The sequence below is a fragment of the Phacochoerus africanus genome, chromosome 1, assembly GCF_016906955.1.
Source record: "Phacochoerus africanus isolate WHEZ1 chromosome 1, ROS_Pafr_v1, whole genome shotgun sequence".
NCBI lineage: Eukaryota > Metazoa > Chordata > Mammalia > Artiodactyla > Suidae > Phacochoerus > Phacochoerus africanus.
In genome coordinates, this window is record NC_062544.1 from 151,738,183 (window position 1) to 151,753,215 (window position 15,033).

Here is a 15,033-nt window from a genome sequence, read left to right on the forward strand (position 1 = left end):
TAGATGACTTCACTGGTTAGTTCTACCAAGCACTGAAAGAAGGCAAACCAAACTTTTCACAAATTTCCAGAAAATAAAAGAGGAGGGAACACTTCCCAATTCATTTTCCAGGGCCAGTATTACCCTGACACTAAAGGCAGACAAAGATATCATAAGAAAAACACAAAATATTAGCAAACCAAATTCAGCAACACAAAGAGATTATCCACCCTGACCAACCAAGTGGGGTTTATCCCAGGAATACAAGGCTGTTTTAAATCTAAACATCGAGTAACAATATGCCATATTAGTAAAGCTCAAGAAGCACCTCAACACATGCAGAAAAAAAGCAATGGACAGAACCCAACATTTATTCCTTAGAAAAACAAAGACCACAAGGGAACTTCCTCAACCTGATGAAGCTCTGCTCCCCCAAGCCTGTACCCAGCCTGGGAGAACATGGCAGAACACTGAGTGCGCCCCCTAGATCAGGAACCAGGCAAGCACGTCTCTGCACTCCTGTTCCACAGCGTGCTTTGTCCTAGAGGCTGGAGGCTGTGCAAAGGGGAGGAGGGGTGGGAGACTTATGGACTGAATGTCTATGTGTCCCCTAAACTTGTATGTTCCATTCCTACCCCCAATGTGGCTGTATTTGGTGTGAGGAGGTGACTAAGGTTAAATGAGGTCATGAGGGTGGGGGCCCATATCTAACAGGATTAATGTGCCATGAGAAGAGGTACCGAGAGCTGGCCCTCTCACTCTCACACACCTGCTCACAGAGAAAAGGCTGCGTGACACACCTCGAGCTGGTGGCCAGCTACGAGCGAAGAGGAGAGGCCTGAGAAGGAAACCGACTCTTCCCAGCACCTTGATCTTGAGCATCACAGCCTCCTGCATGTGAGAAAATTGAGTGCTGATGTTTAAGACACCAGCCCACGCTATTTCAATGTGGAAACCTGAGCAGACTAATATACAGGAAGGGAGGTATCCAGACTGGAGAGGAAGAGGGAGGTGACCCAGTTTCAAAATGTGCAGGACATAAGAGCAATACATAAAAAGCCACTATATCTCTGTATTATGGCAAAAATTGAACAAAATAATTCAATTCATAATAGCATTCATTTCACAAAAGTATAAGATTTGTACAGTGACAACTACAGAGATTACTGAGAGAAATTTAAGGAGAATTAATAAAAACAGAGACCTTTCTTGTTTATAAATTAGCAACTTCCAAACCGTGAAGATGGCAATTCTCCCCAGATTGATCTATAGATTCAATAACAACCTTCATGAAAACCTCCACAGGCTTTTTTGGCACGCTGATCCTAAACTTTATACAGAAATGTGTACGACCAAAAATACAATTTTGAAAAACAGAAGTTCTCACTGTGGTGCAGTGGGTTAAAAATCTGACAGCAGTCGCTCGGGTCACTGTGGAGGTGTGAGTTTGATCCCTGGCCCAGCATGGTGGGTTAAAGGATCCAGTGTTGCCGCAACTATGGCAAAGGCAGCTGTGGCTTGGATTCAGTCCCTGGCCAGGGAACCTCCATATGCCATGGGTGCAGCCAAAAAAAAAAAAAAAAGAACTTAAAGGACTTAACACAATCCAATTTCAAAAGTGACCATAAAGTTACAGTAGTCAAAATAATGTGGGGCTGGTATAAGGATAGGCATATAAATTGATGGAACATAACAACCCAGAATTAAACTTATGGTCAATTGATTCTTGAACTGCCAAGGCAATTCAGTGGGGGAAGAGCTAGTCTTTTTGAGAAGCTAGAAAATTGGATATCCATATGTACAATGATGAATTTAGACCCCTTTACATCATAAACACAAAAAAAACTTGGTCAAATTCATAGACATAAATGTATGCTAAAAATATAAATCTCCTAAAATAAGGCATAGGAAAAATGCCTTGTGTGATCTTAGGTTAGGCAGACTTCTTACCTATGACACCAAAAGCATGACTGAAAAAGAAAAAATTGATAAATTGGGATTCATCAAAATTAAAAACTTTTATACTACAAGAACTTTTCCTTGTATGATTTAAGAAGATAAAAATATAAGACAAAGATACTGTGGAAATATTTACAAATCATATTTCTGACTAAGCAATTGTATCAAAATATATAAAGAACACTTACGATCCAATAAGACAATCTGATTTTAAAATGGGTTAAAGATATGAATAGATATTTCATCAAAGAAGATGAATTGCTAATAAGCACAGTAAAAGACATCCAACACCATTACTGATTACACAATGCACATAAAACCACACTAAGTTACCACTACACAAAAACTAGAATGGCTATAACAAAAAATAATGAGAGTAACAAGTGTTTGTGAGGATATGGAGTAAGTGGAACCCTTGTGCACTGCTTTTGGTGGTATAAAATTGTGCTACTACACTGTAAAACTGCTTGACAATTTCTTAAAATGTCAAACATAAACTTACCAAACCACCCAGCAATTTTATTTCTGGGTTTCTACCCAATGGAAATGAAAACATTTCCACCCATGATCTGTATGCACATGTTCACAGGGGCAATAGTCATTCATTCATTCGTTGCCAAACCAGGAACAACACAAGTTCCATCAAGTGTTGAATGGATAAATAAAATGTGGTACACTCAAATCGACATGCTAGTACTCAGCAGTTTAAAAAGGAACAAACTTTTGATATATTCTGCAACATGGATGAACCTCAGAAACGGGCTTAATGAAAGAAGCCAGACATGAAAAGTCACATATTGCATGATTCCATTTACATGAAATGTCCAGGAAACACAAATCTGTAAGAGGCAGAAAGCATATCGGTGGCTACCTGGGGCTGGGAGTGGAAGCAGGGACTGACTGCAAATAAGCATAAGGAAACTTCATGTGATGATGGAAATGTACTAACACTGGATCACATGGTTGTGCAACTCCATAAATTTATTAAAATATCACTGATATGACTTACATATACCTAAAATGACTGGGTTTCATGGATATTGATGTGGGGTTTTGTTTTGTTTTGTTTTTGCTTTTTAAGGCTGCACCTGCTGTGCCAGATCCAAGCCATGTCTGTGACCTACACCACAGCTCATAGCAACACCGGATCCTTAACCCACTGAGCGAGGCCAGGGATCAAACCTGCATCCTCAAGGATACTAATCAGGTTCTTAACCTACTAAGCCACAATGGGAATTCCTGTATATTGATGTTAACTACACTTTAGTAACAATATAAACAGAAAAAAATAATGGTTGGATTTTGATTATTGATTTTAATGTGTGTGAAATATCTAAAGCTGAAGTAGCAATTCCTAAGATGACAAAAACATAATTTCTTAAAAATCTCTAACAGTATTTCCAAGGATTTATACAAAATATAAGAGGAGTTCTCTTGTAACACAGTAAGTTAAGGATCTGGTGTTGTCACTGCAGCAGCTCAGGGTGCTGCTATGGCGTGGGTTCTATCCTTGGCCCACGAACTTCCACATGCTGTGGTCGCAGCCAAAAAAATAGGAGATAGGGGTATACTAAATCACATAAATTCTGTACAGTTATCTTATTATAAAAGCTTCAAGGCCCATTGTTAAATGGCATTAATAAAATAGTGCTAATCCATAAGTGACTATAGTAAATTCATGCACATATGTGTGTATACATAAGTGCACTGAGGGGCGATAAAGGGGTAGGGACAGTCTGCTAATATGCTCTGTATTGTCTGACTTTTTATAGGTATGGACCTAGGTCTTGTTTTGTAACTTATAAGAAACTTAAGGCAAAACAACAAGTATATACAGCACATACAACACTTCACAGAATACGTCCAAAGGAGGATTCAGAGCTTTTCTTTTTAAACAAGAAAAGAATTTAGGGAGCTCCTGCCATGGTCCATCAAGAGCATCTTTGAAACGCCAGGATGCAGGTTCAATCCCTGGTCCAGCACAGTAGGTTAAAGGATCCACCGTTGCCGCAGCTGCGGCATAAGTTGTAAGTGCAGCTTGCAAATGATCCCTGGCCTGGGAACTCCATATACCACAGGGAAACCCAAAAAGAAAGAATTTATGCAAAGAGACTGACAAGGGATTACACTCCAAAATATACAAACATCTCATACACCTTTATATCAAAAAAAACCCAACAACCCAATCAAAAAAAATGGTCAGAAGATCTAAATAGACATTTCTCCAAAGAAATACAGATGGCAAAAAAAAAAAAAAAATGAAGAGATGCTCAACATCACTAATTATTAGAGCAATGCAAATCAAAACTACAATTAGATATCATCTCATACCAGTCAGAAAGGCCACTGTTAAAAAGTCTACAAACAATAAATGCTGGAGAGGGCATGGGGAAAAGGAACCCTCCTACACTGCTGGGGGGAATGTAGGTTGGTACAATCATTCTGGAAAGCATTATGGAAAAACTATATTTAGTTTTTAAAAACTAAATACAGGATTAGCATATGATCCAGCAATCCTACTCCTGGGCATCTATCTGGACAAAACTATAATTTGAAAAGATACATGCACGCCTATGTTCATTGCAGCACTATTCACAATAGCCAAGATGTGGAAACAACCTAAATGTCTATCAACAGCAGGGTGGATAAAGACATGGTACATGTATACAATGGAATACTACTCAGCCATAAAAAATAATGAAATAATGCCATTTGCAGCAACATGGAGGGACCTAGAGGTTATCATACCAAGTGAAGTAAGTCAGACAGAGAAAGACAGATATCACATGAGTTCACTAATATGTAGAATCTAATAAAAATGATACAAAAAGAACTTATTCACAAACAGAAACAGACTCAAAGATTTTGAAACCAAACATAGGCGTTCCTGTTGTGGCACAGCAAAAATGAATCCGACAAGTATCCATGAGGTTGCGGGTTTGATCCCTGGTCTTCCTCAGTGGGTAGGGGATCTGCCATTGCTGTGAGTTGTGGTATGGGTTGCAGACTTGGCTAGGATCCTGCGTTTCTATGGCTGGGAACTTCCATATGCCCTAAGTGCGGCCCTAAAAAAAAAAAAAAGATAAGATAAAGAAACCAAACTTACGGTTATGAAAGGGGAAACACACTGCAGGGAAGCATGGACTGGGAGGTTGGGATTGGTACATACACACCATGACTGTTTCACTCTGCTGTACACCTGAAACCAACAAACACTGTATACCACTTCTACTCCAGTACAGTTCAAAAAAAAAAGAGAGATGAATTTAAATGAACGAAATAGCCAACAAGCAAAAAAAAAAAAAAAAAGAGAAAATGTTTTAGGGAGTTCCCGTCATGGTGCAGTGGTTAGCGAATCCGCCTAGGAACCATGAGCTTGAGGGTTCGATCCCTGGCCTTGCTCAGTGGGTTAAGGACCCGGCGTTGCCGTGAGCTGTGGTGTAGGTCTCAGACTCGGTTCGGATCCTGCGTTGCTGTGGCTCTGGCTGGCGTAGGCTGGCAGCTACAGCTCCGATTCGACCCCTAGCCTGGGAACCTCCATATGCCGCAGGAGCAGCCCTAGAAAAGGCAAAAAGACACACACACAAAAAAAAAGTTTTAAAGTATCGTGAAAAACAAAGTAAAGTTAATGAATTAGGAAACAGAAAAAATAGATTGAAAAACAGCCTCCTTATTGGTTTTCATAAAGAATGCACACATATTAAAACCTCTGAGGAGTTCCCATCATGGCTCAGTGGTTAACGAATCTGACTAGGAACCATGAGGTTGCGGGTTCGATCCCTGGCCTTGCTTATTGGGTTAAGGATCTGGTGTTGCCATGAGCTGTTGTGTAGGACGCAAACTCGGCTGGGATCCTGTGTTGCTGCGGCTGTGGTGTAGGCCGGTAGCTACAGCTCCAATTAGACCCCTAGCCTGGGAACCTCCATATGCCTCAAGAGCAGCCCTAGAAAAGACAATAAATAAATAAGTAAATAAATAAATAAAATAGTGGGGGAAAAAACAAACAAACCTCTGAGACTTCATGGAGTGGCGCACCAGAAACAAATCTGCCTAGAAATCATGAGGTTGTGGGTTTGATCCCTGGCCTTGCTCAGCGGGTTAAGGATCTGGTGTTGCCATGAGCTGTGGTGTAGCTTGCAAGATGTGGCTTGGATCTGGCGTTGCTGTGGCTGTGGTATAGGCCGGCAGCTGTAGCTTCGATTAGACCCCCTAGCCTGGGAAATTCCAAATGCCACAGGTATGCCTCTAAAAAGCAAAAAAATAAATAAACAAATAAAAATAAAACCTTTTTAAAACTAGAGATTGAGGTAAGAGGGAGGGACAGAGGCTTTACCCACATAGACTACAGGCCTATGAGTTCAAGTCACAACGCAGATGGTTTTTTTTTCAGTCTTTTTGGTTGGTGTGGGCTGGGGGAGTCCCTTGGACATTTAGGCCATAGGCACTTGGCCTCCCATTACCTCACCAACTTCTCGGTCTCCTGTTCTCTTCATCTCTACTCAGATTTTCTCACCCAGGTTAATTTATCTCCTGTGTTGCTTGGACATCATATAATATCCATGAACTTTGCAGTTTAAGTAAGATACTTCTGTCTCTCTCTCTCCCTCTCCCTCTCCCTCTCCCTCTCTCTCTCTCTCTCTCTCTTTCTCTCTCTCTCACAGACACACACACACACACACACACACACACACACACACACACACACACAGTTTTTTCTCCAAGATGAACTCAGGGGCCAAATAAAAGGAAATACACCTAAGAGTATTCCTTTTCAGGAAGGACAAGGTACACCAGGGTTGGGGGTGAAAGCTTCCAACCTGGTTGTGCCCTGGACCCAGCACCTCCTTCCCACCCAACGTGGGGCCCCTTGGCAGAACACACACAGGCCAGAGGAGATGCTCTGCTCAGGAATCCACCACCTGTGCTGTATCTCCCAGCAAGCGACAGAACAGCCCAGGTCCCATGGGGAGAGAACGCCCACCTGGATCAGGCTGCGCTTCTGCTCTTTGCTCTTTAGGATCATGGTGTTCCGCCACTGCAGGTACTTCTCCTGGTGCACCTGGATCTCAGAGGTGAGGGTGGATTTCCGGCTCCAGAAGTCAAGGTTGGGGGCAGGAGGTGGGGACACAGCCAGCAGTTTCCCCTCTGTGAGATCTTCCTGGGAAATGGGTATCCCAAACTCCTGGCTCAACTCCTTGATCATGGCTGAGGAGGGCAGCAGGTCTCCGGTGACCACATCCCTGAGCCTGGCGCTGTACTGGCAGATGCAGTAGATCCTGGACGCAGAAGGGCCCCACTCAGCCTCCTACCTTGCAGGATAGGTCCAACGGTCCCCATTTTACCAGAGGAAACGAAGCACAGAGAGGGTGATGAGCTGGTCCTGGGTCACACAACCCCTGCACCAGGAGCTTCCATTCCACCTGCTGAGCCCACAGTGAGGAAGCCCTCCTTCCCTCTCCCCTCTCATCAGAGGCTTCCCATGTTCTTCCTCTGATAACTTTTCAGTTCCTGTGGCCTTATTCCTTATTTCTCACCAACCCACAGCCCACTAGGAAGCAGCCTCAACAGGCTGGCTGTCGGGGGGGTGGGGACGGGGTCACTTAGTGCTCCTTCTTGCCCAGGGGACACCGAGCCTCATAGCTCAGCGAAGCGCAAGGATGGAGTGGTCACCCCCGCCAAAGTGAGTGGGGAGCCCTCACTGCCTTCTCAGGGTCCCAGCGAGCAAGCAGCAGGCACTGATCTGCATGGAGGCTCTGGAGAACACAGGTCAGGAGCTGTTATTCACGGCTCCTGAGGTCTGGTGTGAGGCTGATGCCTGGGGCTGGTGGGCTCTGCCTCCCCCTAGCTGGGCTCTCTGACCCACCGCCTGGTCTTTCTGCGTTTCTCTTTCCCGACCTGACCACTCAGACAGGAATAGAGCAGAGACTCCCCAGAGGGGAAACTCCTTAGGGTGCAGTGAGCACTTGCCCCCCACCCCCTTCCCAGTGGAACCCTCCCTACTTCCTATCACCCACCAGGCCCCCCACAGCCAGCCTCCTGACGTAGACCAGAGGCTCTGGACACCCAAATGCTCCAGCCCCTCCCCAGCATGAGCTTCCTATCGGCCGCTGTTTTGGGGTGACCCAATCTACAGGTGACAGGCCCTCCCTCAGAGATGGGGTTGGGGAGGAAGCTGTTCTGCCCAGAGTTCTCCTTTTCTACATCTGCTTCTCTTTTTTGCCCCATTTCTCCCCCAACCCTGCCCTCCATCTCCTTTATAAATACACTCAGCAAGTGGCAGGGGGGAGGGCAGGGGGGGATCTTGGCCTCATCTGTTGCTGGCTCTAAAAATATAAAGAGCTGTACCTTTGTACAATATAAAGGTACCTCCTGCCCCTGACCTGCAATGAGCAGATTGCCCACCTGACAGTGTTTGTCTTCCATTCTCAATGTCACCCTTTCCTGACTTCCTGAAAGAACCACCCACCGCCTGAGCTGCCAGCCTGGCCGTGGCCCTGGGACTCTACTGCCCTTGGTCAGTCTCTGCCCCTCAGCCCTCCTCCCACAGCAGGCTGGGTGGTGGGGTCCCACACACCCAGGGGGTGGCTTCCAGCAAGCAAAAGCAATGCTCAATTCCCACCCCCCTCCTTAGCAGCACAGATGCCCTGGGTGGGTACAGCCTCACAAGGGCCAGGGAGGTCACCAAAAGGATGCGTGCAGGTGAAAGTATCAAATCCTGAAAGATCCAGGGCTCTGGAGAATGGCTTCCAGAGGAATGAGGTGGGGTGGGGGAGGTTAGGGAAGAAGCAGACAGGAAAGGGAGGCTTCAGTTGGGAAAGAAAGCTGGTGTTGGCTGGGGGAATCCTGTGGTTCCAGCCTCTTGGCTCCCCTAACTTTCATTCCTCAGGCTATTCTAGAACATTCCCCAGGACAGGGAAGACTGTGTGCCTGGTTCTGGTAAGCTGTCTTCTTTCGCCAGGAGGCTGAGGGAGCAATGGGCCAGGGGCACCTCGGGAATACCTGTTCAGTGCCTGGAAGACAGGCTGTGGCACTCTGTTGCGCACATAGAGCACCGCGTGCTTCACCAGCTGTGCCAGTGGCTGGAACAGGCGCACGTGGTACAGGACAGTCTCCAGGTCCGCGTAGAGGCGGCTGCGGAAGCGCAGCTCTGAGTTGTAGAGCACCTTGTACCCGCCCTGCTCCGCCTGGGGGACCCTGCAAGAGAGGCCGGCCATGTTGCTGGCAGTTCTACCCACCAGGAATCGGCAGTTCTGCTTTGTTGAGACGGTTTACTTGTTTAAAAACATGCAAACCAAGGGAATGAATTAGTAGTAAATGCCTCCTGGTAGACAGTCATTCAAAACCTTGGCTCTTGAAAGGGACATTGGCAGTGAAAACGGTGAAACCAGTCTTGCTCAACAAATGGTGCTGGAGAAATTGGATATCCATAGGCAAAAGGAAACAAATAAAAACTCAACCTATGTTCCAGTTCAAGAGGGTGATGTAGGAAGATTCTGAACTTACCTCCTCCCATGGGACATAGATCTGCAGCTACATATGCAACAATTTCCTCTAGGAAAACGAAACAAAACACTAAAAACTAGCTGAATGACCCTTTCACAAAGGCAAAAGAGAAAAGAGCCACATCAAAGTGGAATTCCAGATAAGATGAACCAGAGACCCACAACAAGACACATTATAATTAAAATGTCCAAGGTTAAGGACAAGGAGAGAAGCTCAAAAGCAGGAAGAGAAAAACAACTTGTTATGCACAAGGTAACTCCCATAAGACTGTCAGCAGATTTTTTCAGGAGACGCTTTTCAGGCCAGAAGGAAGTGGCACTGTGTATTCAGAGTGTCAAAAGACAAAGTCTTCCAACAAAGAATACTCTACCTGGCAGAGTTATCATTCAGAATTGAAGAAGAGATAAAGAGTTTTCCAGATAAGAAAAACTAACAGAGTTCATCCCCACTAAACCACTCTCACAAAAATGTTTAAGAAATTTCTTTAATTTGAAAAGAAATGATGCCAACTACTAATATAAAAAATACAAAAATATAACAAAGGTAAAAATATAGTAAAAGCAGTGAATTAATCACTTATAAACCTAATATGAAGGTTAAAAGACAAAAGTAATAAAAATGACTAAAATTAAAATAGTTAAAACATCCTAAAGGTAAAAAGATGTAAAATGTGATATCAAAAATATAAAACATGGAGATCTCACTGTGGTGCAGTGGGTTTAGATCTGGCAGTGTCTCTGTGGCAGCTCGGGTTTGATCCCCAATCAAGGACCTAGCATTGCCACAGCTATGGTGTAGGTCACAGCTGTGGCTCAGAGTCAGTCCCTGGCCTGGGAACTTCCATATGCCATGGGTACAGCAAAAAAATTATATATATAATTATAATTTTATAATATATAATTTTATATAATTTATAATTTTTATAATTATATATTAAATTATATATATACACACACATATATACATATATACACACATATATAAAATGAGTATCAGACAGGGAATGTGTAAAAACCCCAGTATTTTTTAAAATCACACCAAAAAAATTAAATACCTAGGAATAAACCTGATGAAGGAGATGAAAGACTTACACATTGAGAACTCTAAAACACTTATCAAGGAAATTAAAGAGAATTCTAAGTAATGGAAAAACATCCATGCTCCTGGATTGGAAGAATATTGTTAAAATAGCTATACCATCCAAAACAATCTTCAGATTTAACATGGTCCCTATCAAATTACCCATGACATTTTTCACAGAACTAGAACAAACAATCCAAAAATTTATATGGAATTATAAAAGACACAGAATTCCCAAAGCAGTCTTGGGGTGGGGGGACAAGCAGGAGGTATAACCCTCCCAGTCTTCAGAGAATTTTACAAAGCTACAGTAATCAGAACAGTGTGATACTGATACAAAAACAGATGTACACACCAATGGAACAGAATAGAGAACCCAGAAATAAGCCCAGACACCCGTGGTCAATTAATTGTTGACAAAGGAGGCAAGAATATAAAATGGACAGCTCTCCATCACTCTCTTCAGTAAGTGGTGCTGGGAAAACTGGACAGCTGCATATAAACCAATGAACCTAGAACACACCTAAACACCATGCACAAAAATAAACTCAGAATGGCTTAAAAACTTAAACATAAGACAAGACACCATCAATTCCTAGAAAAGAACATAGGCAAAACATTCTCCAACATCAACCATGCAAATGTTTGCAGGTCAGTCTCCCAAGGCAATAGAAATTAAAAAAAAAAAATGGTACTTAATAAAACTTACAGGATTTTGCACAGCAAAGGAAACTATAAAAAACAAAACAAAACAAAACAAAAACACCAAAAAGACAACCTATGGAATGGGAGAAAATAGTTGTAAATGATGCAACCGACAAGGGCTTAATCTCCAAAATATACAAACAATTCATACAATTCAACAGCAAAAAAACAACAACCCAATGGAAAAATCGGCAAAAGACCTGAATAGACATTTCTCCAAAGAAGATATAAAGATGGCCAAAAAGTACATGAAAAAATGCTCAACATCACTGATTATTAGAGAAATGCAAATCAAAACTACAATGAGATACCAACTCACAGTAGTTAGAATGGCCATCATTAGTAAGTCTGCAAAAAACAAATTCTGGAGAGCATGTGGAGAAAAGGTTACACTCCTACACTGTTGGTAGGCTTCTTAACCAGCTGAGCCACCAGGGAACACCTCAACAATTATTCTAAATGGAAATGCACTAAATACTCTAACCAAAAGACACAGAGTGACTGAATAGATTTAAAAAAAAAAATACCCATCTATATGCTACCTATAAGAGACTCATTTCAAACATAAAGACACACAAAGACTGATAGTAAAGGAGGGAAAAAAGATATTCCATGCACAGGGGAATAGAAAGAAAGCTGGAAGAAGAATTAATATTGTTAAAAGGTCCATATTATCCAAAGCAAATTACAGAGTCAGTGCAATCCCTGTCAAAATTCCAATGGCATTTTTCACAGAAAGAGAAGAAACAATCCAAAAATTTGTACAATACCATAAAAGACTCCAAATAGCAAAAAGTAATCTTGAGGAAGGAAAACAAAGATGGAGGCATTATACTTCCTGATTTCAATCTATATCATAATCTACTGTAACCAACACAGTATGGTATTGGCATAAAAACAGACACATGGGTCAATGAAGCAGAATAGAGAGTCCAGAAACACCCATGCATATATGGCCAATCCACTTATGACAAACCAGCCAAGAATATACAGTGTGGAAATGATAGTCTCCTCAATAAATAGCATTGGGAAAGCTGGACAGTCTCATGCAAAACAATGAAACTGGACCACCGTCGTACACATATGCAAGAATTAACTCAAAATGTATTAAAGACTTGAATGTAAGCCCTGAAACATAAAACTCTTAGGAGGAAACATAGGCAATAAGCTCCTTGACACTGGCCCTGGCAATTGTTTTTTTGACCTGACACCAAACGCTAAAATAGACAAGTGGGACTACATCAAACCAAAAAGCTTCTGCACAGCAAAGAAAACAATAAATAAATGAAAAAGCAACTTACTGGTTGGAAAAAATACTTGCAAATCATATACCTGAGAAGGGCTTATATCCAAAATAAACAAAGAATGCATATAACCCAAGAGAAACAAAACAATCTGACTTTTAAATGGGCAGAAGTTTTTTTTTTTTTTTGTCTTTTTGCCTTTTCTAGGGCTGCTTCCTCGGCATATGGAGGTTTCCAGGCTAGGGGTCTAATCAGAGTTGTAGCCGCCAGCCACAGCCACAGCCACAGCCACACAGGATCCGAGCTGCATCTGCAACCTATACCACAGCTCACGGCAACACTGGATCCTTAACCCACTGAGCAAGGCCAGGGATCAAACCTGAAACCTCATTGTTCCTAGTCGGATTCATTAACCACTGATCCACAATGGGAACTGCCAGAAGATATTAATAGACATTTTACCAGAGATGACAAACAGATAGCCAACAGGCACATGGAAAGATGCTCAACATCACCAATCATCAGGAACACGCAAATCAAAACAAAAATGAATTATTACCTCATACCTACTATGAATAGCTATTATTAAAAAAAAGAAATAACAAGTTTGGTGAGGATGTGGACAAAAGGAAACCCTCAAGCACTGTTGGTGAGAATGTAAACTGATACAGCCACTATGGAGAAGTTTGGAGGTTCCTCAAAAAATTAGAACTACCATATGATCTAGCAATTCCACTTCTGTGTATTTATCTTAAGGAAACAAAAACACTAATTCAAACAGATACATGCATCCCTACATTCACTGAAGCATCATCTCTAACAAGATATGGAAACAACCTAAGTCTCCATCAATGGATGAATGAAAAAGAAAATGTGCTTATTTACATGATAAAACATTATTCAGTCATAAAAAGACAGTCTTGATATTTGTGACAACCTGGATGGATCTCCGGGGCATCTTACTGAGTGAAGTCAGTCAGACAGAGAAAAACAAATGCCATATGATCTCATTTATATGTGGAATCTAAAAAACAAAACAAGGGAGTTCCCATCGTGGCTCAATGGTTAATGAATCCAACTAGGAACCATGAGGTTGTGGGTTCGAACCCTGGCCTTGCTCAGTGGGTTAAGGATCTGGCATTGTCGTGAGCTGTGGTGTAGGTCGCAAACGCAGCTCAGATCCCGCATTGCTGTGGCTCTGGTGTATGCTGGTGGCTACATCTCCGACTAGGCCCCTAGCCTGGGAACCTCCATATGCTGTGGGTGTGGCCATAGAAAAGACAAAAAGACAAAAAATAATAATAATAATAAAATAAAAAAACCAAAATAATAAAAACTAAAGCTCAAAGTTACAGAGGAAAAATTGGTGGCTGTCAGAGTCAGAGTGTGTGGAGTGAGCAAAATTGGTGGAGGGGATCAAAATGTTATTAAAGCATTATAAAATAAGCCCTGGGGGTATATTGTACAGGACAGTGACTATAGTTAATACTACATATTGCATACTTGAGAGCAGATTTTTTTTTTTCCTTTTTAGGGCCACATCTGCAACATATGGACGTTGCTAGGCTAGGGGTTGAATAGCAGTTGCCACTGCTGGTCTAGACCACAGCCACATCAATGCCAGATCCAACCCACATCTGTGACCTACACCACACCTCATGGCAATGCCAGATCCTTAACCCACTGAGTGAGGCCAGGGATTGAGGATGAGGCTAGTACCCTTATAGATATTGTCAAGTTCTTAACTTGCTGAGCCATGATGGGAACTACAAGAGAGTAGATCTTAAACATTCTTATCACAAAAAATTCTTTAACTATGCATGATGATGGACTTTTTTTGCCAATACTTGGCTTTTTATTCCTTGTTTGTTTTAACTTACATTGTAATATATAGCTTCAGTATTTATTTATGGAAATGTTTTTATTTGATTGCTTAAAGCCCAAAAGAGCAAAAACAAAAAACTGAAAAAGTAAAGGAGATATTTCTGCTTGTATGTATGTATATATCTATCTATCTATGATGGTGGATGTTAATTAGACTTATGTAGTGATAAGTAATATTCAATATATACAAATACTGAATCATGAAGCTGTATACCTGAAACATAAAGTTATGTGCAAATTATACCTTCATTTTTAAAAAATTGCAATCTAAACCTTGCAATTTATACAAAAAAATTAACTCAAAATGAATCATCAACTTAAAGGTAAACCAAGACTTCAGGCAATATTACAAAGCTATAGTAATCAAGACAGTGTGGTACCGGTGCCAAAACAGACACACAGACCAATGCAACAGAATAGAGAACCCAGAAATAAACCCAGACACTTACAGTCAAATAATCTTCAACAAAGGAGGCAAGAACATAAAATGGGAAAAAGACAGTTTTTTCATTAAGTGGTGCTGGGAAAACTGGACTGCCACGTGTAAACCAGTGAAACTGAAACACACCCTCACACCATGCACAGAAATAAACTCAAAATGGCCTAAAGACTTAAAGAGAATACAAGACACCATCAAACTCCTAGAAGACAATATAGGCAAAACATTCTCTGACATCAA

The 15,033-nt window shown here is 41.9% G+C and overlaps 1 protein-coding gene across 6 annotated transcripts in view; it reads right to left on the bottom strand.

Moving 5' to 3' along the window:
- CFAP92 (cilia and flagella associated protein 92 (putative)) overlaps positions 1 to 15,033 on the bottom strand; it is a 62,595-nt gene that overhangs the window by 18,883 nt on the left and 28,679 nt on the right. For all 6 annotated transcript variants that reach the window (XR_007135132.1, XM_047782114.1, XM_047782104.1 and 3 more), the window contains exons 7-8: positions 8,938 to 9,132; positions 6,920 to 7,214 (exon numbers count right to left, since the gene is read on the bottom strand). Coding sequence is in view for 5 of the 6 variants with exons in the window: in XM_047782114.1 (XP_047638070.1) it covers positions 6,920 to 7,214; positions 8,938 to 9,132 (490 nt within the window). In the remaining variant the exon portion in view is untranslated. The remainder of the gene's footprint in view (positions 1 to 6,919; positions 7,215 to 8,937; positions 9,133 to 15,033) is intronic.